Below are 25814 nucleotides of genomic sequence, written 5' to 3'. Positions count from 1 at the left end.
AGATCAGATTAGAAAAAAAGACGGAATGCCAGAAAAAATGCAGACATGATTAGGGAAAACGCAGGCGTGACCTGGGGAAACGCAGGCGTGACCTGGGAAAACGCAGGCGTGACCTGGGGAAACGCAGGCGTGACCTGGGAAAACGCAGGCGTGACCTGGGGAAACGCAGGCGTGACCTGGGAAAACGCAGGCGTGACCTGGGAAAACGCAGGCGTGACCTGGGGAAACGCAGACGTGACCTGGGGAAACGCAGGCTTGACCTGGGGAAACGCAGACGTGACCTGGGAAAACGCAGGCGTGACCTGGGGAAACGCAGGCGTGACCTGGGGAAACGCAGGCGTGACCTGGAGAAACGCAGGCTTGACCTGGGGAAACGCAGGCGTGACCAGGGGAAACGCAGGCGTGACCAGGGGAAACGCAGACGTGACCAGGGGAAACGCAGACGTGACCAGGGGAAACGCAGACGTGACCAGGGGAAACGCAGACGTGACTAGGGGAGGGATGACATCAGCTCCAGCCTCGAATAGGCTGATTTCAGTAAGTCCAGGGCTATGTGACGCTTGCGATCAGTGGTGATCAGTGGAAAAAACAGCTTCTAACAAATGTTTTTGGACATGTTTTTCCATCTGCAAATTCTTCCCTAGCTATACCCATCTATTCACACAGTGTACACATTAATTAGCAAAGTTGGATTTTACTATAGCGAGGCGGCTGTATCATCAGATCTGAATCAGGCCTAATGTTCAGCTGATACTGGCAGCCCTAATTCAGAACAGTATGCGGACACTCTAATCATGTACCAGTCTAATGTCCTTGTTTAAAAAAGGCTGCACAAGCTACATTGCAAACTGACCAAAATAAGGGTTTATTAGAGTTATTCAGACTTGATCACTGTTGTGCGTATTTGCAAGCCAATCACTTAATGAACGACTGTGTATGCATATGGATCATATCGCACAACTGAGAGACTAAACAGTGACAACATCATTGATTACTTTTCCACAATCCCATTGCAACTTGACGGAAAGCAAACCAGAATTTTTTGGTGGTAACCGACCATTTTCTGGGAGTGTCAGAAAAAAATGCAGGCATGTCAAGGTATGTTCCTAGAGAGATGCTGTGACGTCAGCTCTGGCCTCAACCAGTCGCAGAGTTGTGGAAGGGTCAGAGTTACGCACACTTGCACAGACAATCATTTGATGGTGAGTGACTTGCGAAGGGAACAGAGAGGTGTGGTAAATGGAACATTTTCAAATTGGGCAAAGGTTTTAGGCAGTGTTTCTCAAAGGTCTGTGCTGGGGCCACTTTCGTAATATATTTATTAGTGACCTACTGTAGGCGAAGGTCTAGCGAGGAAAGATGACATTAAACTGTTAGGTAATTAAATCGGATCAGAATGTATTCCCTCTACAGGAAGACTTAAATAAACCGGAGGATTGGGCAGCAAAATGGAAGATGAGGTTTAATATTTTTTAATGCAAAGTTATGCATTTTGGGAGTAGAAACAAGTGGGCGATCTATAACTTAAATGGGGAAAATATACAGGAATCATCAGTGAAGGAGGACTTGGGGGTGCTCATTGATAGTAGACTTAGTGGCTCTGCCCAATGTCAAGGAGCAGCAGCGAAGGCAAATAAAGTAATATCACGCATAATTTGGGGCATAGAGGCAAGGGAAGACAGTGTCATTTTGCCACTTTATAAATAATTGGTAAGACCTCATCTAGAATACAGTGGCCAGTTCTGTTCACCACTCCATCAAAAGGATATATTGGAACTTGAAAGGTTCAGCGAAGAGCAACAAAATTGATTAAGGGTTTAGAGTCATTGGGTTATGAGGAAAGGCTAGCCAGATTAGGTATGTTCACATTGGAGAAGAGTCATCTCAGAGGGGATATGATTAATATACACAAATACAAAAAGGGTCAACACAACGAACTACAGTAGCTGGAGATCTGTATACCCGCAGCGTGGCGAGCGCAGCAAGCCCACAAACTACAGAGCAATGGAGATAATTAGAATGCGTCCACTAGCTGCACAGCACAATAAAAGGCCTTATGAATCCTATTTAAGAGTTGTTCATGTACTTTATATCTTTTTGAATACAGTTCTAATCCAAATGCAACAATATTGCAAAATTTATAGTAAGATTATTCATAAAATTGCATTTTTGCAGTCAGCACTACCATTAATTACAGCTCTTCTACTATTTGCAGAGAAATGTGTTCAGTACAATTATTCAAACTTTTCTAGAGAATAAGAAAAAGGGACATTCATTATTAAATATATAGTAAGCAATGTACTGTACAGACCTTTACTGTGAATGACGTTTTGCTTGACAAAGCTCTTTATGTGCTCTTTATCTCAGAGTGGTCAACCTGGGAAATTACGCTGATTACACTGTCATAGCAACACTTATTAAGATCATTAATTCAGTGGTCTGACCACTTGCTGAATATTTAAAATTTGCAGTTGCATTGTTGACCTCGATAGAACAGCTATAAGATAAATGATCGGAATTTACACCTAAAGAAACTGAAACCTCTAGAAGGCTGCCCTGAGCAGGGAGACAGCTGATGGCACAGAATGGGCGTAGCCATTTTATAAACAAAATGCCATCATGTTCTCTATCAGACTCACGCTGTGACCTGGTTACTGACAAATCACTTGTTCGCCAGATAGAGAGAGATGTCAGCACCCAGTAATGTTACTGTTCCTTTCTGCAAGACTGTATAAGTAATCAACAGAGAAGTGTAGGATGGCAAAGTTTCCTCGGCAAAAGACAGACCTATGGTTGGACAGTATGTAAGGCACAGTACAATAAGGTGTTTTTGTTATTGGATTGATTACAACTAGGAAACTGTTTGGAGTTTGTATGTTCTTTCAATTTTTGTCTGGCTTTCATCCACAGAGTCAAAAAATATACTAATATAATACTAATAATTTTATCTAGTGGCTGAAGGGATGCCCTCTAGGGTCCTGTGTTGGCCTTCCCTGCAGAGAAGAAATTGCAACATTTATCCTAGTGTGCAAGAATGTGCATGATCAGGGTAGACTAGATGGACCAAGTAGTAATTTCCTGTCATGTTCTAATCTAACTCAGGTGCTAGTACTAAATATGAAATAGCAAAATTGATTTTACCACTGTGAAAATGGGCAGGGTTTCAATTTCATGCCTACTACATCCTTAGCTAACTACCAATGCAGAGCAGTGAACTGTATACTACTCACCACCACACACCAATCATTTGGGCCAGGGTGCCTGTCAATTCAGAGTGACACACTCTGGTCTACGTAATGCAAATGAAAGATTCCAGGTGCTTGGAAAATGCAGTTTACTGTGTGCCAACGTCGTTTCGGGCCGGAGGCCTGTCTTCAATGTAGGCAGGAGAGGGGGTCTTAACTAGGGTCTCTGCCTAGACCGAAACATTGACCACTAACTCACTATCACATATTGATAGGGATCATGGGTGCCGGCGGAGAGGCACTCCATCAGTCTCAGACGCTCCTGCAACTCAGTTATTCTTGCGGCATGGTGCAGCAACCCTGCCCATGTCCGCTTCAGGGAGAAGTGGGTTCAGTAGCATGTGCGTCTTGTGCACAAAGGGGGGGGGTGTGGGCGCAGGTGCGTCTCATGCACAAGAAAGGACGCATTTGCCAGTGCTCCATGTTACGCCTCCTTTTCAAACCCCCACTATCCACGCCAGCCCGAAGCATGGCGAGTGAACACGTTACGCGTCCTCCCGACCTGTTCATACCCCCACTATCCACGCCAGCCCGAAGCATGGCGAGTTAACGCGTTACGCGTCCTCCCGACCTGTTCATACCCCCACTATCCACGTCGGCGTGGAGTAGATCTTATAAAGTGTAACGAGCGCAGCGAGCCACCGAACCCGAAGCATGGCGAGCGCCGCGAGCCCCACAAGGGGACGTGGATTACTTTACATGTTTTCTGCGTACCCTCGCCATGCTTCGGGCTCAGTGGCATAGTCAGGTTGTTTAAATAAAACATTCACACCTGGCATATCGTACATCTGAAACAGTAATGACAACATGTGTTAACTGGTAACTGGATTTTAGTGAACAATAAAGAAGAAAAAAGCAATGAACAAAGTACAATAATATCAAATAACAAGTCAAAGAAAATATTAAAACAGTCATTCTTCAGTTTCTGCATTCTCTTCAAATGCAGATGAAGTTGACGCAGCTGTGTCTGCATATGTGTCAGCTGGTTTGTCGGCGCCAAATAAACTCCTGCAGGTACGAGTCAAGACATTGGCGCACAGTGCCCCTCTGTCTCTTGTTCCTCCACTTGCAAGACCCCCATAGCCTTTCGATGTTTTGGGTATGAACCCCAGTGTCTGGGTCCACGAAATTGTAGTGGTGGATCACACGCGCATGATGGTAGCCCGCATGCTCAAGCTGTTGAGTGTTATTTGCGCGCCAACAGTCAGAGTATATAGCCATACCCGGTTCAATATGCGTATTGATGGTGGTTATCAGGGTGCTGGCATCACAGCTGGCCATAGGCATTACAAAACATTCACCTGTGTCTCGGGATATGCCTCCAAACAGCCACTGCTGAGGCAGGACGCGTCCAACATGATTTTTTCTTTGGACAAAGAGACTTTCATCCACTTCAACTATTTTGCCGGGTCCACCAATCCGGCATTGGGCTGGGACATAAAATCCAGGGTGCAGGCCTCACGCATCAAATTATTATACAAAACGGTGGTTTTGTTTGACAACTTTAGGTGTAAGCTCCTCTGCCCATGAAAAAAATAAAATGAAGAAGGGTAAGAAATGGGATGCGACAGCCAGGAGACTGACCTTCTTTAGGCATGTTTTAATGTGGCAGTGCCACATACACTTGTTTATGCTCAAGTGCATTGGGTGGCCATTAAGACAGGTTTGTGTCTCTAGCAGCAAGTGGTTCTGTTGTTAAAATGTCACCGACTCCTCCTCTGTCTGCGGCAGGTTAAATATCGTCAGTGGTTCAGCAGCCATTCCAAATTAACAAGGAGCTTAACAGTCACTTCACCTTCACCTCTGATGGGCTACGCTAACTGCATAACGCTGACTGACTATGCTAAGTTCCACGGGAACACTACTCTGAATCTGACAGGGATGCTGACTACTCTGGCCTTGGGAACACTACGCTGAATCTGACAGGGATGCTGACTACGCTGGCCGCGAGTACACTACGCTGATTCTGACAGGGACGCTACGCTAACATACGTAACGGGTGCTGTGCTATTACACAAGTACTAAAACATCGAATAAAATATATGTGAAAAAAAATAGAAAATGATACAAGCAAAAAAAACTAAATAATTAGATAATCTGATGGTGCACCCTTTATCTGTAATATATATATATATATATATATATATATATATATATATATATATATATATATTGATATAAATCATGAGGCCACATTGTATTTAAACTGCATAGTATTTTATTAGCTCAATCTCCACATATCTGTGCAGGGGCTACCCAACCAATCAGCATGCATTTCAAAAATATAAATGAATATTTGAAACCGATTTTTCAGAAACTTTATTTATCAAAGTTGTATGAATAGATGACCAGTGATTGGCCATTCTCTCCTGAAATGAATAAATCATCTTGCCAAAATAAATCAGGGAACATGGGCAAGTTAAAGTTAAATTACATGGTTAGAACATGCAGGTGACCCAGTGTTGAACCCAAATCTTTCTGTATGGACGATGAAAAATGCACGAACTGCCATGCTTTACATGTCGTGAAGGTATCACAGTGAAAGCACCCTAATTTTTTACAATGCATCCAAGTATTTGTAGCTTATCAAAGATGTATACAGTAATCAACGAGTCAAAGCTGGATCACTCACTACTAGGGTGGCCAATCCCGGGATCGGGATCGGCGGGATCCCGGGATTTGGCCCCCAAAACGCCGGGATTTCAATCCCGGGATTGGAATTTCCAATCCCGGGATTTCGGGATTAAACTGCGCATGCGCAGTTTAATGCCGGGCAGCGTCTGAGCACTCAGACGCTGCCCGGCTTCTCCCAATCCCCGCAGTGCGCAGCGTGACGAGGTCACGCTGCGAGGTCACGCTGCGCAGGGCACAGCCGCACGTCCACGGCTGCCCGCCCGTCCAGCGCTCCCGGCCACCTGCCCGCCCACCCACCCAGCGCTGACGGCCGGCAGCACTCACGGCCGGCCACCCGCCCGCTCACCCACCCAGCGCTCACGGGGACCCAGCGGCAGCGGTCCCTGCCACCCACCCGCCCACCCAGCGGTACCTGCCAAAGGTACCTGCCACCCACCCGCCCACCTAGCGGTCCCTGCCACACACCCGCCCTCCCACCCACCCAGCGCTCCCTGCCACCCACCCGCCCTCCCACCCAGCGCTCCCTGCCACCCACCCGCCCTCCCACCCAGCGGTCCCTGTCACCCACCCGCCCAGCGCTTGGGCGGCCAGGGTGTTTTTTATTATTAGGGAAGCCAATCCCGGGATCCCGGGAATCCCGGGATTGAGCATTTTTCAATCCCGAATCCCGGGATTGAAAAAATGCCCCGGGATTGGCATCCCTACTCACTACCACTTGCCAAAATGCAGATGACACAGTTCTCAGGATTGTCGTTAAACCTGTGTGCCCGTAGAGACTTTAAAACAACTTCTATCAGTTGAAAATAACAATGTCATCTAAATACAGTATGCAGCTGCATATTCCCTGTGGTTGCCACAGCAACTTATTCATAGCTCTCTGGAAGGATGCTGGGGCACCATGTAAACCAAATGAGAGCAGTTTATACTGAAATAAGCCCTCTGGGGTAGAGAAGGCTGTTTTTGCCTTAGCAGCTTCTGTTAATGGAATCTGCCAATAACAATTTCTCAAATAAAGTGTAGCGAGATACTGACTATTGGCTAAATTTTACCAATTCATCAACCCGGGGCATAGGGTAAAAATCAAATCAGGACACTTGATTTAGTTTACGGAAGTCATCGCAGAACCTTAAAGCACCTGAAGGCTTAGGTACTAAGACAAATGGATTATTCCACTCACTGGTGGATTCCTCTATAACCCCCAGGCGTAACATCTCTTCCACCTACTGCTTTACCACTGCCTGCTTTGCTTCGGGTATGCGATATGACCACCCCGGGTGTAGAGGCAACATCATGTTGGATGATCTGTGTCTTTCCCGGAATGGCAGAAAATACATATTGCTATCGCTTCACTACATACCAGGTTAATTCTATACGCAATCGTAATTACAGGCAGTAACACACATGCAATCTCAGCATAGCAGACTTTGGCAAAGGCTTCAATGGTTCCTACCATAGCCCACACCCCGGCCTATCGCTTGGGTGGGTAATCCACCATCAAGAGCAAGATGACTCTCTCATGGAAACCCTTTTATCAGGAAATCTCAGGTACTTCTGATTACACACCTGGGTTCTGCTACTGCTCCAAAACATGGTCTGGATCCTCCACATTACTTTCATGTGAGGAGAGGCTGTGTCTGCCACTACACATATATATATTGCCCTGTGGACAGGCAAAAGTTTATGCTTATGCAATACTTGTTCCATTTAGCCTAGCTAACCACAGCAGGGCAGGTCTCCAACTATCTACCTACCCTATCCAACCGCAGCAAAGAAGAAGCTGCTGCAGCAGGCAAGGCAAGTTTCCAACGATTCACATTCCATTCCCAACCGCAGCAGGGCATAAGCCGCTGCAGCAGCCAGAGCAAGTTTCCAGCTAGCCACCTTCCCAACCACAGCAAAGCAGAAGCTGCTGCAGCAGTCAGAACAAGTCACCAACTATCCACCTTCCCTTCCCAACCACAGCAGGGCAGGAGCTGCTGCAGCAGGTACAGAAGATCCAAAAAAAACTCAATGAATAAGCAAACAGAGAAAAAATAACTGACTGTGGATCGATCTCACATGGATTTCACAACGATGTCTACAGTGTTCGATTCACAGACCACTCTGCACAGTAGTTGCTTATTAATTTCAGTTTGTCAAAAGTTTTGTAAAGTGAAAATTTTCATTTATAGGCCTTTAAGGGTCCACTTAAGGGAGTATGTTTATTGTGTTGTATTAAGAAAGCCATAACCTTTTCCAACGACATACAAATGTGTCCACATACATCTTGGTTTTATTGTAGGTGACCTTCTTGGGTGATTATTTCGTGAGGGGTTGTCTTACAGATAAAGAACTGGAAAGTCCCCATCGCCATAAGGAATATAGACTCTAATGGGAATGTTTTAGTTAAAATATCCTATACATACAGTAGCACACTTGGGAAATTTGTTATATTTATCTTATATCTTTATTTAAAAGAACTGAGCATGCTTCTTTTCCATTAATTAAAAAAAAAAAACAATCTTATTAGGAAAGTTACCAATTAACACAAGTAAAAATAATAAAACAATAAACATAAATAATAAAAACCCAGCAGTTCATATCAGTAATCCAACATAACATGTAAGTAGTTTTTTTACTACTAAAAAATGTAAATTCATTATGACAGGTATATTTTATTTGGATTACATAAGATATGGTTGTATTGTACTTGATTTTTGTTTGCATTGACTGTATTGTATACAGGAAATTTGCATCACAAAAAATATACCATTTAAAAATAACACACTGCCTTAATTGAAATAAATTCCCGACACAGTGAAAGTAATAGATTGCAGCATTGTACATCAAATGTCTTTGTGAATAAACTACATCTTTTCTAAAAATAAAAATATTCTGTTTGAAACCTCTAGGTATATACATTATGTTTTTGACCTTGGGAATGGTCCATCCCTGATGAAAGGCAACTCAGAGCGACCACTGAATGATAACCAATGGCACAGCGTAGCTGTCTCCAGAGATCCAGGAAATGCACACACATTGAGGATTGATGGAAGGACGGTCACACAGCACTCTACAGGGGCCAGCAATCTAGATCTGAAAGGTGAGAAAACTATTACCAATATTGTAATAGAAAATAGCTGTGATTTATCAATACATCTTGTTTTTCAATATATTTGTATTTGATGATCTGAATAAAATATGAATAGCTCTGCTGAAAAGAAATCACTAGGTATGTTGGTATTATAAACAACACCAATGGAGAGTCCAACATTAAAATGTATTTTGTATATACTGTACCCATTTCCCACTACATCTATACTGAACAACAATGATAATAAAATGTGTGGAAATTGCCGTTAAAGTCAGAATTAAGTATCCCTCAGATATACCAAAAATGAAATCAGGATATATAGGAAGGATCTTCTGCTTTCCGTCTGCCTACTCCAGCAGCAGCTGCCCACATAGTTTTCTTTGGGGTTGGTATTCAAGATCCACAAAACTTGCCTGCATGGGCAAACTGCATCTTCAGATGGAGTTATTCCATACCCGGCTTTGGTGCACCCCTGCCGTAGAGGTAATGGTCATAGCAGCTGGTAAGCCATATGCACAGAATTAAAGTGATTGTGGGTGCGTTCATTTGACTTTTTCATGATTCCTATGATGGACTCTTCCCAGAGCATGTGTACAGGCAAATTCAAATTGATACATTTGAATGAAAATAATCATTATGGTCTCAATTTGCAGTAATAGATTTCAGAATTTTCTTGACCTTTTCTTTTAATAAATATGGCCCTGATATAGAACAAAAAAGGCAACTTAGCAAAAGGTATTATTAAATGCATTAATGCATTCATTAAATGTTCAAGTACACAACTAGGTAAGTCTGGAGGATTTCACGTACTGTAATACGAACCACAAAGGTTTTATTGAAGTACACAAGGTTTTAGTTATTGTTAGCTGACCTCATCTGCAGATGGAGAGCAAGTACAGAGATGGGATACAGAAGCTACTTCGGTTACCCTGGACCCTGATTCAATTATGCTGACTGTCAAAAAAGTCAATACTGAAGCAGATTTGCCACCGTTTCTAGGTAGCCAGTGTCAAGAATGGTGAACAGTGGTTATGTTGCAGGAACAGGGCTGGTTATTTAACTGCATGTCTGCTGCATATCAAGGGATTCAATTGTTTTATTATTATTATTTAAAGCCATGCTAAAACAATTGAATGCCCTCCTTTGTATCAATTCCCTTTGGAATAGAACTGAATGATCATGGTTGATAACTAACATTTGCCATGTAACATTCATTGGTATAGTACGTATGCCCAGTGGCGTAAGTTCGTCCCACTAGCCCGGAGGCAAGATAATTATTGGTCCCCCCCATAGACACACCACCTTATATAAATACCTTGGGTTTACATTACAAAATGTGTCATACAATCTATAGAATAATGTATTAAATGAAATTTCCCAGTTAAAACCATAGAATACAGAATGCATCACTGTGACTGCCATACAATTCAAACTACAAACCGCATTCTGATGCCAACAATAGAATTGGCTACTATACTATAGAGAAAGTTTCTGACTAGACTACTTTTATATGCTATACTATATACTAATATATATACCGTATGTACTGTATATTGATTTTATGGGGGCTGCATTTATGGGGGGTTGTTAGGGTATGAGAATTGGAATGTGAGAGATTTTGTGGGAGAGATTTCCTCTTTTCTTTAAAGCAGTAATCATTTACATTGCAAAACTACAGGTTGATTAAAAAAAAAAAAATGGAGAATTCTCCCAAAATCTCTCACTATCTGATTCTCACACCCTATTTCATTTGACCAACTGTCTGATTTACGAAGTTTCATCATTTGGAGTTCAGCTAAAGCTATCGGACGATGACTGTTCCTACAAGTCCCATCATGCCTTGCCACAGTTTTGCTAGTATTAGGGAATACTAAAACTATGGCAAGGCATGCTGGGATGTGTAGTTTCACAACAGCTGGAGTGCCATAGTGTGGACATGCCTGCTATAGCCTAAGGCAGTGGTTCCCAAACTGTGTGCCTAGGCACCCTGGGGTGCCTCAGGACACTTGCAGGGGTGCCTTGGATTGGTGGATCAAGATCAATTCATATTGTTTATGGCCAATGCACCAGGCAAAACCAATGCTTGTGGCTGCCAATCATAATATATGTGGACAAACAGAAGCAAATCCTGTCCCTCACCAGATAACCTGTGACCTATACACACAATGCACTTAATTTAATATTTTTTTTTCCTCGATAAGAAGCATTTGGCCTATGGGTGCCTTGAAAATATTTTGATGCTGTAGGGTGCCGTGATTCAAAAAAGTTTGGGAACCACTGGCCTAAGGGCTATATTCTGCAGAAAGGGATCCACGAACCGTGCATGGTTAGGGCTCTGGACATGAGCAGAACAGTCTTTACTTCAGAATGAGGAGTTAAATGATTGCTTTTGTGATTATTTCATTTCTTACACATAACAGAGATGGACTCATTTCATAGTCCTATGATGTTTATTTTCTTATTGCTGCAACAATGGCATTAAGAAATTATAATGACTGGGTCTACAACCCGATAAATACTACATATGTCCTTTCATGCCTCCATGGAATGTTCCTGCAGTGCTAATTGTGTTAATTCCCTACATCAATAGAGAATACTTATTTAATTAAATAATACATTTTCAATTCAGTTTGTATCACTTTGATATTGTGGAATATTGAAAGCTTGCTAGTATTTAATTAATGTATAATTAATTATTTGCAGCTTTTAACATTCATCATAATCATGCAGTATTAACAAATAAATTAAACACTAAATGAATTGCTATTGATATGATTCAAACTAGTTGATACCTTTGGGACTCCAGGTACAGTTCATGTTGATGTTGATTTGACCAGGCAACTGTTATACGGGGCTGATTCTGTATCATTTGTATCAGTCACACCTATGTCTTATACTACTGTGGGGGGAACATTTTCCAAAAATTTAAAGATGCCATCTTGAGAGCGTGCAGTTCTTTCTAAGAGGATCTTGAGACGAACCATCAATCACACCATCAAAACTTACACCAGCAGTTCCTCAATCTGAGCATGGTTTCCTCTATTATGCCAAAGTGGGCTTAGCCACCCCCTGGTACCTACCTGGTAGGACCAATATAATACCCAAACCATGTGTCTTTTTCTGTACTGTGTCTCTCAGCAGCAGCAGCAGCAGCAGCAGCAGGTGGGATGCATGAGGTGTGCAATTTAGATACAAGTTAGAAGTCCAGAAGGGAAGCTATATAATACATAAGTGCCTCAAAGGGTTATGCATTCAGTATATAAATATGATAGGTTTGCCTGAAGAGGTGAGTTTTCAGGGAACGCTGAAAGTTTGGAGGCTAGTGCAGAGTCTTATTGTGCGTGGAAGGGCATTCCATAGGATGGGAGCAGCCTGATGACAGTCCTGTAATAGTGAATGGGAGCTAGTGATCTGCTAGTGAAGAGAGACGCAGATCTTGTGCAGAGCGTAGTGGCCAAGATACAGATGGAGTACGGGCCATCCTTGCTGGCGGATCGCCAGAACGTCCCCACTGGCGACCCGCCAGCAGCCTCGCCAGCGAACATACTGAGACGCGCGTGCGTCTCACGCGCACGGGCGTCTCAGTCTCCGTCGCCAGCGCGACGGAAACCCTGTCCGTCTCCGCCTCAGGGAGACGGACAGGGTTAGGGGGGGTTAGGGGGGGTGCGGGCAGGCGGCGGGGACCCCGGGTTACCACCGGCAAGCCGGCGAGGACCCGGGGGAACGGATGGAAGCGCCGTCGATAGGGGACGCGCGTGCGCGCACGTCTCCTTCTCGCCATCGATATGGCGCTGGCGGGGGATGGCGGCTGGCGTCGCCAGCACCATCCCCTGCAAGGATGGCTCGTACTCCATCTGTAGGAGATATTTTGTGATAAGTAAAGAGATATATGCTGGTGCAGTATGGTTAATAGCTTTATATGTGAGTAGAAGTGTTTTGTATTGAATATGGTAATATACAGGCAACCAATGGAGGGACTGGCAGAGCGGAACAGCAGACGATGATCATCTTGTCAAGAAGATCAGCCCAGCAGCATTTAAAATGGATTGCAGTGGCGAGAGTCTGTTCTTGGGAAGACCAGTTAGGAGACTATTGCAATAATAAAAGCGGGATAACTAATTTACTTGGTTTCTTTGAAGAGGTTACCAAAAACCTTGATAATGGAAATGCTGTAGATTTTCCTAGATTTTGCTAAATCCTTCGACACCATACCACACAAGAGGTTGATAAATAAAAATGGAGGACCTGGGATTAGGGGCAAATATCTGTAGATGGGTAGGGAACTGGCTGTGTAATAGAGAACAAAGAGTGGTTGTGAACAGTGCAGTTTCAAATATGACACCAGTACTACGTGGAGTGCCACAGGGTTCGTTCTAGGGCCCATTTTATTAAACATTTTGATTAACGATATTGGGATGTGGTTTCTCAGCAATGTATCCATCATTGCGGACAATACAAAACTGAGCAGAGGTATTAAATCATCAGAAGATGTCACCACGCTTCAAAATGATCTTGACAATCTAGATGAGTGGGCAAAAAAGTGGAAGATGAGGTTCAATGTGGACAAATGCAAGGTCATGCACCTTGGGAGCTAGTGTGCTAGTTATAACCTAAGCGGGGATGAATTGGGTAATTCAGTACTCAAAAAGGATCTAGGAGTCCAAATAGACAACAAACTAGGGTGTAGTGCTCAATGTAATATAGCAACTAAAAAGGCCAATGAAACTCTAGCATATATAAAAAGGGGCATGGAAACTAGGGACTCAAAAGTTATTAAGCCTCTGTACAAATCATTGGTTAGAACGCACCTCGAATACGGAGTACAATTCGGGGCCCCACACTATAAAAAGGACATCATAGAATTAGAAAAAATCCAAAGAAGAGCAACAAAGCTTATTAGGGGAATGGAGAATTTAATCTACGAGGAAAGATTAAGCAATCTGGGACTATTTACACTAGAGAAGAGATGTTTAAGGGGGGACATGCTCAATATGTATAAATATTTTAGGGGCCAATATAAGGAACTGTCAAACACCCTTTTTTCTGCTGGACAGGAATCTAGGACGCGTGGGCACCATTTTAGATTAGAAGAAAAAAAGATTTTGCTCATCTAGAAGAAAAAAATCTTTATAGTCAGAACAGTCAGACTTTGGAAGTGTAGTTATAGTGTCGGCAGACACTATAAATACGTTTAAAATAAGGTTGGATAAACATTTATTGGTTAAAAACAACCATGGGTATGAATAAGTAACATAATCTGTCTTTAAAATATCGGAACATACTATACAACAAGGGATAAACTATTACAAACATAGGTTGAACTAGATGAACGCAAGACTTTATTCAGCTTCACCTACTATGTAACTATGTAACTATATAATGAGTGCATGGATGAGAGATTTAGTAGTGTCTTCTGTGAGTTATATGGTCCTTTTTTGGATAGGTTTTTTAGATGCATGTAACATGATTTTGCGACAGATTGAATGTGGGGAACAAGGGACAGTTTAGAGTCGAGGATGACCCGTAGGCAACGAGCTTGTGGGGTAAGGTAGATTGTTGAGTTGTCAACAGTTATGGAGATATCAGGATGGTACCTGTTCTTGGCTGGTGGAAATATAAGTAATTCAATTTTGGAAATATTGAGTTTGAGGTGGCGAGAAGACATCCAAGATGAGATGGCAGAGAGGCATTCAGAGACTCGGCCCAAAACCACTAAAGACAGCTCTGGGGTTGGTAGATAGATTTGAGTATCGTCTGCATACAAGTGATACTGAAATCCGAAAGAACTGATTAGTTTGCCAAAAGATGAGGTATAAATTGAGAAAAGCAGAGGACCTAAAACTGAGCTTTGCGGAACTCCGACTGACAGAGGAAGTGTAGAGGAGGTACATTCAAAGAAGCAAACGCTGAAAGTGCGATCAGATAGGTAAGATGAAAACCAGGAAAGGGCTGTATCATTAAGACCAAGGGACTGCAGTATTTTTATGAGAAGAGTGCGAGCAACAGTGCCAAACGCAGCAGAAAGTTCTAGAAGAATAAGTAGTGAGTAATGGCCTTTAGACTTGAAAGTTACCAGATCATTCACCATTTTAGTCAGTGCTGTCTCAGTGGAGTGTTGGGAATGAAAGCCTGACTGAAGTACAGTAGGTCTAATAGAGTGTGAGTGTTAAGAAAGTGTGTGAGGCTAGAGTAGACAAGTCTCTCGAGTAGCTTGAAGCTTGAAGAGGCATGGGATCTGAGAGATATTATGGTAGTTAGAAAGAGAGTGTCCAAAGCATTGCAGTAGGAGTCTTAGATATGTGAGGAAATCAGTCAGATTACGAGATTTATTCCATTGGCGTTCTACTTTACGTGACTGACCAACTTCATGTAGCATCAACCCCTGAATCAAGCCTATGGTAACACACAGGGGTAGAGTGGGGGTACAAGGCATCACAAACACACAGATTTAGGAGGGTATTGGTGTCATAGTAATTAAGCAGGGCTCCTCTCTCGGAGACCCCACCCCGCCTGCTGTCTTGTATCCCAGTGCTGTTGTAGGTAGTGTGCACAGTGGTGGTGAAGCTGCTGCTGTGACTTTCTAGAGCATTAAGGTCCCAGCCACCCACTTAGGGCCTTATTTTGGTTCATTCGCTCTCCCATGCGTTCCCTCGGGGAGTGATGCTTAACTTCTGCGCATGCGCATTTTGCACCTTCCAAATAATTCGCACCCAAGGCTGCGTATGGATGTTTATTCAAAACATCCATTCGCATCTCTGTGGGGAACAAAATTACTTAAGTCCATATAGAGGGCTTTTGGGTTTGTTTTTTTTGGGCAGCCATCCTCATGCATGATCACAAGCCCTATGCTGCCCACCATGTGGTAGGTTTTCACTTGACAAGGGGATCACACACTCTTGTTTGTGCCTCTATAGGACTGCATGTGCATGCTGCTCAAATTGCTATTTATTTATTACCTGGCCTATCTCATTCCAGTTGGTCCATTCATTGTGTTGGGGCTTCTCAATGTAGAGAGCAATTCCAGTTAAAAGTTATCATAAAAACTTAAAGATTTTGAAAACATTTCTGCTGAAATCATGTTCAATATATTGAATGAAACCTCAGAAAATTATGTGTAACAAAAAAAAAAAAATGTTTAAGATGTTTGTGTACAACTTGACCAATTTAATATGTATTTGTTTCACAATGTTACTTCTTAAGTTTGACATTTTACAGCAGTTCAAGCTGGGCAGATGAGTTACTTATTCCCTGGAAAAGGCTATTATGGCTCAATCTGTCCTGCATACAAAGTTAATTGAGTTTTCATGAACCAAATAAAAAACCTTTTTATTATTTCAATTAGAATGAAGAAGACATGCATAAAATATTATCTAATGAATAGACTATTTATGAAAAATGTCAGCTTTAATGTTAAAATAAAAAGCATTTAAAATCTGACCTTGATGAATAGATCAGTTGATGTATTAAACAAGAAATTATTCTCGCCCACAGGGGCAAATGTTTGAGAATTACAGGTATGCACCATCAAAATATGGTGGTTGTTATACAAAAGCTCAATACTTTTGTGAAGCACTCAAAGCAAACCCCAATTTGGCGGTAGATATGAGAAATAATGTGGCACAGTGAGGGTTGGGATCCACCCTAATCGGGGTGTGTATGATATAAAAGTGAATGTAATATTATGTTATACAATACTAAACTGCTAAACTATTGCAGGTAATCTAAAAGAGTAGAATGTTTTTATTTGAAAAGGAACAAATAGAGCTAATGTAAAATATAATATTTAATAATATATCTGTTGATAATATAAATTGTTAATTATACATACTTAAAATCTATGGTCCTTATTCTAGTTCACTCTTTCTGACAAAACCCTTCTTAGATGGACAAAACCATGTGCACTGCTGGTGGGGCAGTAAAATGTGCAGAGAATTTAGATTTGGGTGAGTTATTTTGTTTCTGTGAAGGGTAAATACTGGCTTTTTTATTTTTACACTGCAATATAGATCTCACTTTGAAGTAAAACCCCACCCAAATCTAATTCTCTCTGCACAAGTAACATCTGCCCCACCTGCATTGCACATGGTTTTGTCCATCTAAGAAGGATTTTGTCATAAAGAGTGAACTAGAATAAGATCCTATATGCTTCATCTGCTATCAATAACATCTTTGAGATGAATGTGACTGGAGTAAAAGAAAGAAATTCTAATTGATCTTTCTTGAGTGACTAAAATTCAATAAATCTTTAATTACTGCACATGAAATTCATTAAACATCCTAGCATCTGATGTGTGACCTTATGCATGTGTACATTGTCACATTTCACAACTTACTTTTATAAACCTGTAATAACGACTCGGAGACTTGGGTTTGGCAGAAATTGTTAGCTGCATTTATTTAAATCACTTTAAGCTAATTGATTGTATTATAGCTCCTTAATTAATGGTGGCCAAGAAAGAACAGCTAGTGATCTAAGCTCCACCCCACGACTGACATGGTAACGACATTTTCCCTAAACAACAAGCAGTGTGGCTCCACCTACTACATTGACTGCCCACTGACTGGGTGGTGTTGCTGTCCCCGAGCAGGTGATCAGGCCTACGGTCAATGAAAAGTGAGCGCACCGAAACAACCAATGTGATGCATAATCATCGCTTAATGAAGACCTAAATCAATTAATCTGCTGTTCTTTCCCGCCTTTCAGCCAACATGTTTAAAGCCACACCCCCCCTAGATGATCCTGAATTGGGCGGGTGGGTAGGAAATTCCAAAGGGAAAAGAGGAAGACTCCTCCTTCCCTGTACCTATTATCGCAGCTAACTCTGCCCTCCACTGCCTCCTTATTGGATCCGAGTCACATGCTTCCTTAGGTACACACAGCCTTGGATGTTTAATTCACTACATTCCTATGACAGTCATTACGTTGTTCATACAGAAAACAACTATTTAAATATACTGACATAAATTATATCCTAAATTGTAAAATAAAGCCAAAGTACCCATTTGCTTTTTTTGTTCATTTTGAGTAGCAACAGTCTTTAGAAAGCAACTGTATATATTTGCTTTTTTTTTATATTTAGGACAGCCATATCCAAACTATGGCCCTCCTGCTGTGGTGAAACTACAAGTTCCATCATGTCTTGCCACATTTTTTCTATTAGGGAATGCTACAGCTATGGCAAGGCATGCTGGGATGTGTAGTTTTAAACAGCTAGAGGGCCACAGGTTGGACATGCCTGATTTAGGATGTACTTTGTGTCAGTATATTTCAATATTTATTTTATAACAATTAAATGTGCATTTATTAAATAATAATTGTATTTAAGGCACTTTTGAAACCACCATTTAATTCCCGCTAAGACCTGTCTTTTATTTTTTGTCTGTTTTTCTTAACCACTTCGGTGGTATGCCTGGAAATTTCTCGGGCTGAGCTGCACTGCAGGAGCTCTTGAGATATTTCTGGGCATGCCACTGATAAGTAGGTGTATGCCAGTGGTGCCTTCAGCTGTGCACCACTGGAGCACAACCTCTAGGGGCACACATGACCACCACATCGCTCCCCACCCCTGGTGCATATCAACCCCGGCGATCGTATGCCGGATCGCTGGGACTCCCCTGCTGCTAAGAAGATGACAGATACTAATGCAATTTACTTTGCTTGACCATTTGGCCACCAAACTGTTGCGCAGTATGGTGCTCATTCAGGCAGAAGGCAGTATGGTGCTCAGCCACACATGTGGTGCAAATATACATACAGATGTTCAATGGTCGCAAAGGAGAATTCAGTGCTGTGTCTTGATGCAGCAGCGATCACAGAATCCTGCAGTGGGCGTCTTTTGAGACATATTTTCACAAAACCTAAAGTTGCTTTCTTTTTTATTTTATGCGTTGCTCACAGCCCCATAGCCTCCCCAACTCCTGGGATTTGACCAGACCTTTAGTGCAGGTACATATTTATAAGTACTGCTCCCATAAGGCAGCTTTTTATGGTCCATAGATATCAGATGGTAGTTCTGCTGCAGAAATCTGTCATGTGTTATGCACCTCTTAGTGATATTTGTCCTTTGTATACTTCCATACAACTAATGCTCAGGCTGCCAATATGAACTATGGGGCATGCTTTTTATGAAGGAAAAGTAGGAATGCCACTGAATGTACCTCTCTTACAGTACATTGCCTTTCATGGTTATTTGTAGAAGCATTAGCAGCTTCTACAAATATAATGAGCGAGATGTAATAGAGTGTTCGAATTTTAGACTTTTGTGAATTTTTTCTGACAATTCACATTCAGATGTTTTCCCATTATAAAGTCACAAATGTAATAGGGTGCGGTTTTTGGTAAATTTGACCAAAAATAGAAAAAAAGAGAACAGGTTCTGACTGGCGAATCTGACAGAACCATGCACAGATCATTGAGATCTGTGCATGGTTCTGTCTTAAAAAATGTGTAAAAGTTAAAATAAATAAAAAATGGAATGTGGTCCGCCCTCCTGAGAATAACCAGCCCCTGGCTCATTGAGCTGGATGGATTCCAAAAATAAGGGAGACAAAAAGCGTAGGGGTCCCCCATATTTTTGAAACCAGCCCCAGACTCCTGCACTGATCCTGGTTCCAAAAATACGGGGAACAAGAAAACTGGGGTCCCCCATATTTTGGAACCAGCACCTGCAGTGTCATGCCACAGTCGGGGGACACTTTTTACATAAGGTCCCCCGGCCCTACCCTGGTCACCGGGGCTGTCCCTGGCGCCCCTAGGCGGTGGATGTCGGGCTGGTACATGTCAAATTAAAATACAGGGGACCCTTACGCTTTTTGACCCCCGTATTTTTGGAACCAGGTCTGGCTGAATGAGTCAAGGGCTGGATATGCTCAGGAAGGGGGAACATTTTTTGCTAAAAGCCACACACTGTCATGTCTAAAAAATTGCACATTTTGTTTACTAAAAAATCACACTTTTTCCTGAATAAAAAATCACACTAAATCGCAAATTCCGACCTGAATAAAAATCACACCCTATTACATTTGCGAGTTTTTTAAAAAATGTGCAAGATTTTTGCATGCGATCTAGTGCGATTTAAAAACATGATTAAAAATCGCACCCTATTATATCTCGCCAAATACCTTTTCTTTGTTCAATAGTATGAAGAAAAACTCTTGTGTGTATATGTAACATACTTGTTGAGACTTTGGCTGGGATATAACACGATCCGAGTTAGGTCTGATTTTGTGAAATGTTAGATTTTTACTTAAACCTTTTACTGCCCATGTTAACATACAACTCAGCTGATTTTGTCGGATAACAGCTCTATAAAGTCAGACATATTCAGAGCTGGTTGTCAGGGAGAGTATTAATCAATAGTGGGTACTTATGTAGTAACTGGGCTGCCGATTTCTAAATCGGGTCGGATCGGGAGATCGCATCGCATCGCATGCGACCATGCGATTCGATGCGATGCGATGCGATGCGATGACCCGATTTTTCCATAGGAATCAATGTTAAAATGGACTGAGTCCATTTTAACATGGAATTCAATGGGAAAAATGGGTCCTTTTCATACCCCTACTATCCAAGTGGGCATGGAGTTGGATATAAACCTGTGGCGAGCGTAGCGAGCCACCGAGCCCGAAGCGTGGCGAGCGCAGCGAGCCCCGCGAGGGGACGCAGATTTCTTAAACAGTATTCTGCGTCCCCTCGCGGGGCTCGCTGCGCTCGCCACGCTTCGGGCTCGGTGGCTCGCTACGCTCGCCACAGGTTTATATCCAACTCCATGCCCACTTGGATAGTAGGGGTATGAAAAGGACCCCTTTTTCCCATTGAATTACATGTTAAAATAGACTTGGTCCATTTTAACATGGAATTCAATGGGAAAAATGGGTCCTTTTCATACCCCTACTATCCAAGTGGGCATGGAGTTGGATATAAACCTGTGGCGAGCGTAGCGAGCCACCGAGCCCGAAGCGTGGCGAGCGCAGCGAGCCCCGCGAGGGGACGCAGAAAACTGTTTAAGAAATCTGCGTCCCCTCGCGGGGCTCGCTGCGCTCGCCACGCTTCGGGCTCGGTGGCTCGCTACGCTCGCCACAGGTTTATATCCAACTCCATGCCCACTTGGATAGTAGGGGTATGAAAAACACATATCTCACTCAATCTCACTTGCATCTGACACATTAATGACAACTGTAGTTAAGGATTAATGATATATTTGTGACAGAAAATAAAGCAAACAAACAAATTAATGTGACTTATTAAGTAATGTTAAGGCATGCAGGATACGGCCAAATACATCATCGCCAGCTAGGGACTTGCGCCATACAAATTCGGTCATGTAGCTGGTCAGATTGCTGCGAGCTGTTCCACGATGGCACTTATTCCTCCACTTGACACAACCCCATAAACGTTCTATGTTCTGGGTGTGTGCCCCACTTTCTGGATCCACAAAGTTGAAACGGTGGTTCACCCTGGCATGAGTGTAGCCAGCCGCCTCCAAATCAGTGGTTCGGTATGCTCGCCAGCAATCCGACATCACAGTGGACCCAGGTTCGATGTTAGCTTGAATAGCAGCCATCAGGGTTGCAGCATCTCTCTGGGCAACTGGCAGCATGAAGCATTGCCCAGTCTCTCTGCAGACACCGCCGAACACCCATTGCTGGGGAAGTAGTCGGCCCACATTGGACTTACGACGGACAAAAAGAGTCTCATCCACCTCGACCACTTTTCCTGGGCCTCCAATCTTGCGCTGCGGCTGAGCAAGAATATCCTGCTCACAGGCCTGACGCATAAACGCATTATATGCGACCACTGTCTTGATTGACAGATTCAGTTCCTTTTGACACAACTCCACTGATGTCAACTTCTGGCTCCACAAATATATGAAACGGACAATTGTGACAAAAGGGAGTCGGCACCCAGGACTAAATAGCGCAGCACGAACACTTTTTTTCTTGCCGCAAGCCTTGATATAACACCGCCACTTTTGATCAGCCATGTTCAGGCGCATGGGATGCCCGTTGTCGCAGGTGGCTGTGGTGGGCAGAAGGCCATGTTGCTGCAGGAAAAGAACAGCAGCTTCTTCAGTCTGCGGCAATGTAAACAGCCTTGCCGACGACGCAGCTGCTGACGTGGAAGCTGTAGCCATATCCGTATCCAAATCTCCTCCAAATTCACCTCTCTCAAAACAGCACTTTCTCCTCTCAAACACCCTCACATTTTACTCCTCCCTAACCTCCTAAAATACCCTTTCTCCCAATTTTTGCCACCTGTGCCAAAGCCTAAATTAAAAATTAGGTGCAATAGGTGAAAAATCGGGCCCATCGCATCGGATCGCATCGCATGCGATTTGGTTGTATGCGATGCGATGCGATGCGATGCGATGCGATATCGCATCGCATCGGATTGTATGCCTTAACTTAAGGCATACAATCCAAAAATCGGCAGCCCAGATACTACATAAGTACCCAATAGTGTTCAAAATAACCTATATGTACAGAATTACAGCACATTTGTTACAAATAAGCATTGTAAAAATGATTTCTAAAATTAATTGAATATATTCTATAATCTGTAACTATACGTCATGTGGTGTATATGACATATTTATTTTTTCCCCATTAAATTAATATTATGAGCATTGGGATGCTAATCAGATGCACAAGCAGTTTCTGCTAATTATATTATATACAGTACAGCACCTTTCTGTGTGATGATGGCGTCATCCTCATCTTCCCCAATAAATAGAGAACCCTCCCTGTAAGCGGAAGGCCCAGAGGCGCTGATGATGGTGTCATCTTCCTCTTCCCAATGAATAGAGAACCCTCCCTGTAAGTGGAAGGCCCAGAGGTGCTGATGATGGTGTCATCCTCCTCTTCCCCAATGAATAGAGAACCCTCCCTGTAAGCGGAAGGCCCAGAGGCGCTGATGATGGTGTCATCCTCCTCTTCCCCAATGAATAGAGAACCCTCCCTGTAAGCGGAAGGCCCAGAGGCGTTGATGATGGAGTCATCCTCATCTTCCCCAATGAATAGAGAACCCTCCCTGTAAGCGGAAGGCCCAGAGGCGCTGATGATGGTGTCATCCTCCTCTTCCCCAATGAATAGAGAACCCTCCCTGTAAGCGGAAGGCCCAGAGGCGCTGATGATGGTGTCATCCTCCTCTTCCCCAATGAATAGAGAACCCTCCCTGTAAGCGGAAGGCCCAGAGGCGTTGATGATGGAGTCATCCTCATCTTCCCCAATGAATAGAGAACCCTCCCTGTAAGCGGAAGGCCCAGAGGCGCTGATGAAGGTGTCATTCTCCTCTTCCCCAATGAATAGAGAACCCTCCCTGTAAGTGGAAGGCCCAGAGGCGCTGATGATGGAGTCATTCTCCTCTTCCCCACTGAATAGAGAACCCTCCCTGTAAGCGGAAGGCCCAGAGGCGCTAATGATGGCGTCATCCTCCTCTTCCCAATGAATAGAGAACCCTCCCTGTAAGCGGAAGGACCCGAGGCGCTGATGATGGTGTCATCCTCCTCTACCCCACTGAATAGAGAACCCTCCCTTTAAGTGGAAGGCCCAAAGGCGCTGATGATGGTGTTATCCTCCTCTTCCCCACTGAATAGAGAACCCTCCCTGTAAGCGGAAGACCCAGAGGCGCTGATGATAGTGTCATCCTCCTCTTCCCAATGAATAGAGAACCCTCCCTGTAAGCGGAAGGCCCAGAGGCTCTGATGATGGTGTCATGCTCCTCTCCCCCACTGAATAGAGATCCCTCCCTGTAAGCGGAAGGTCCAAAGGCGCTGATGATGGTGTCATCCTCCTCTTCCACACTGAATAGAGAACCCTCCCTGTAAGCGGAAGACCCAGAGGCGCTGATGATGGTGTCATCCTCCTCTTCCCAATGAATAGAGAACCCTCCCTGTAAGTGGAAGGCCCAAAGGCGCTGATGATGGTGTCATCCTCCTCTTCCCCACTGAATAGAGAACCTTCCCTGTAAGTGGAAGGCCCAGAGGCGCTGATGATGGTGTCATCCTCCTATTCCCCACTGAATAGAGAACCCTCTCTGTAAGTGGAAGGCCCAAAGGCACTGATGATGGCGTCATCCTCCTCTTCCCCACTGAATAGAGAACCCTCCCTGTAAGTGGAAGGCCCAGAGGCGCTGATGATGGTGTCATCCTCCTCTTCCCCACTGAATAGAGAACCCTCACTGTAAGTGGAAGGCCCAGAGGCGCTGATGATGGTGTCATCCTCCTCTTCCCCACTGAATAGAGAACTGTCCCTGTAAGTGGAAGGCCCAGAGGCGCTGATGATGGCGTCATCCTCCTATTCCCCACTGAATAGAGAACCCGCTCTGTAAGTGGAAGGCCCAAAGGCGCTGATGATGGCGTCATCCTCCTCTTCCCCACTGAATAGAGAACCCGCTCTGTAAGTGGAAGGCCCAAAGGCGCTGATGATGGCGTCATCCTCCTCTTCCCCACTGAATAGAGAACCCGCTCTGTAAGTGGAAGGCCCAAAGGCGCTGATGATGGCGTCATCCTCCTCTTCCCCACTGAATAGAGAACCCTCCCTGTAAGTGGAAGGCCCAAAGGCGCTGATGATGGTGTCATCCTCCTCTTCCCAATGAATAGAGAACTTTCCTGTAAGCGGAAGGCCCAGAGGCACTGATGATGGTGTCATCCTCCTCTTCCCAATGAATAGAGAACCCTCTCTGTAAGTGGAAGGCCCAGAGGCGCTGATGATGGTGTCATCCTCCTCTTCCCCACTGAATAGAGAACTGTCCCTGTAAGTGGAAGGCCCAGAGGCGCTGATGATGGCGTCATCCTCCTATTCCCCACTGAATAGAGAACCCGCTCTGTAAGTGGAAGGCCCAAAGGCGCTGATGATGGCGTCATCCTCCTCTTCCCCACTGAATAGAGAACCCGCTCTGTAAGTGGAAGGCCCAAAGGCGCTGATGATGGCGTCATCCTCCTCTTCCCCACTGAATAGAGAACCCGCTCTGTAAGTGGAAGGCCCAAAGGCGCTGATGATGGCGTCATCCTCCTCTTCCCCACTGAATAGAGAACCCTCCCTGTAAGTGGAAGGCCCAAAGGCGCTGATGATGGTGTCATCCTCCTCTTCCCAATGAATAGAGAACTTTCCTGTAAGCGGAAGGCCCAGAGGCACTGATGATGGTGTCATCCTCCTCTTCCCAATGAATAGAGAACCCTCCCTGTAAGCGGAAGCCCCAGAGGCGCTGATGATGGTGTCATCCTCCTCTTCCCAATGAATAGAGAACCCTCCCTGTAAGCGGAAGGCCCAGAGGCACTGATGATGGTGTCATCCTCCTCTTCCCAATGAATAGAGAACCCTCCCTGTAAGCGGAAGCCCCAGAGGCACTGATGATGGTGTCATCCTCCTCTTCCCAATGAATAGAGAACACTCCCTGTAAGTGGAAGGCCCAGAGGCTCTGATGATGGTGTCATCCTCCTCTTCCCAATGAATAGAGAACCCTCCCTGGAAGCTGATGATGGGTTATGGTATATTACATCTACAATGTCTCTGTCTACAGTCAGATGTTCAACCACTAATGGACGACGGTCACAAGGTCGACAGGGTCAAAAGGTCGATATTCAAATGGTCGACATGAGTTTTTCATGGGTTATTTTGGTGTCTATGTGTACCGCTATGCTCGCCATGCTTTGGGCTCGGTGCCTCACTGCACCGTAGTGGATGGTAGGGTAAGATATAACGCCTCTCAGGACGTCGGCTCAAAATTTTGTAAAAAAATGCAGGTAGACCTTTTTCAAGTCGACCTTTTGACCCTGTCAACCTTTTGACTGTTGACCTTTTGACTCTGTCAACCTTTTCACTGTCGACCGTTGTACCCTGTCGACCTTTTCACTGTCAACCTT

At 44.0% G+C, this 25814-nt stretch overlaps 1 protein-coding gene across 29 annotated transcripts in view; it reads left to right on the top strand.

Annotated features, from left to right (window-relative positions):
• NRXN2 (neurexin 2) overlaps positions 1 to 25814 on the top strand; it is an 847024-nt gene that overhangs the window by 387046 nt on the left and 434164 nt on the right. For all 29 annotated transcript variants that reach the window (XM_083165053.1, XM_083165057.1, XM_083165084.1 and 26 more), the window contains one exon: positions 8771 to 8961. In XM_083165053.1, coding sequence (XP_083021179.1) covers positions 8771 to 8961 — 191 coding nt within the window. The remainder of the gene's footprint in view (positions 1 to 8770; positions 8962 to 25814) is intronic.

Source organism: Crinia signifera, chromosome 11, assembly GCF_055691185.1.
Source record: "Crinia signifera chromosome 11, ASM5569118v1, whole genome shotgun sequence".
Lineage (NCBI taxonomy): Eukaryota > Metazoa > Chordata > Amphibia > Anura > Myobatrachidae > Crinia > Crinia signifera.
The sequence above is the reverse complement of the archived record's forward strand: the minus strand, read 5'-3'. Positions and strand labels throughout refer to the sequence as shown.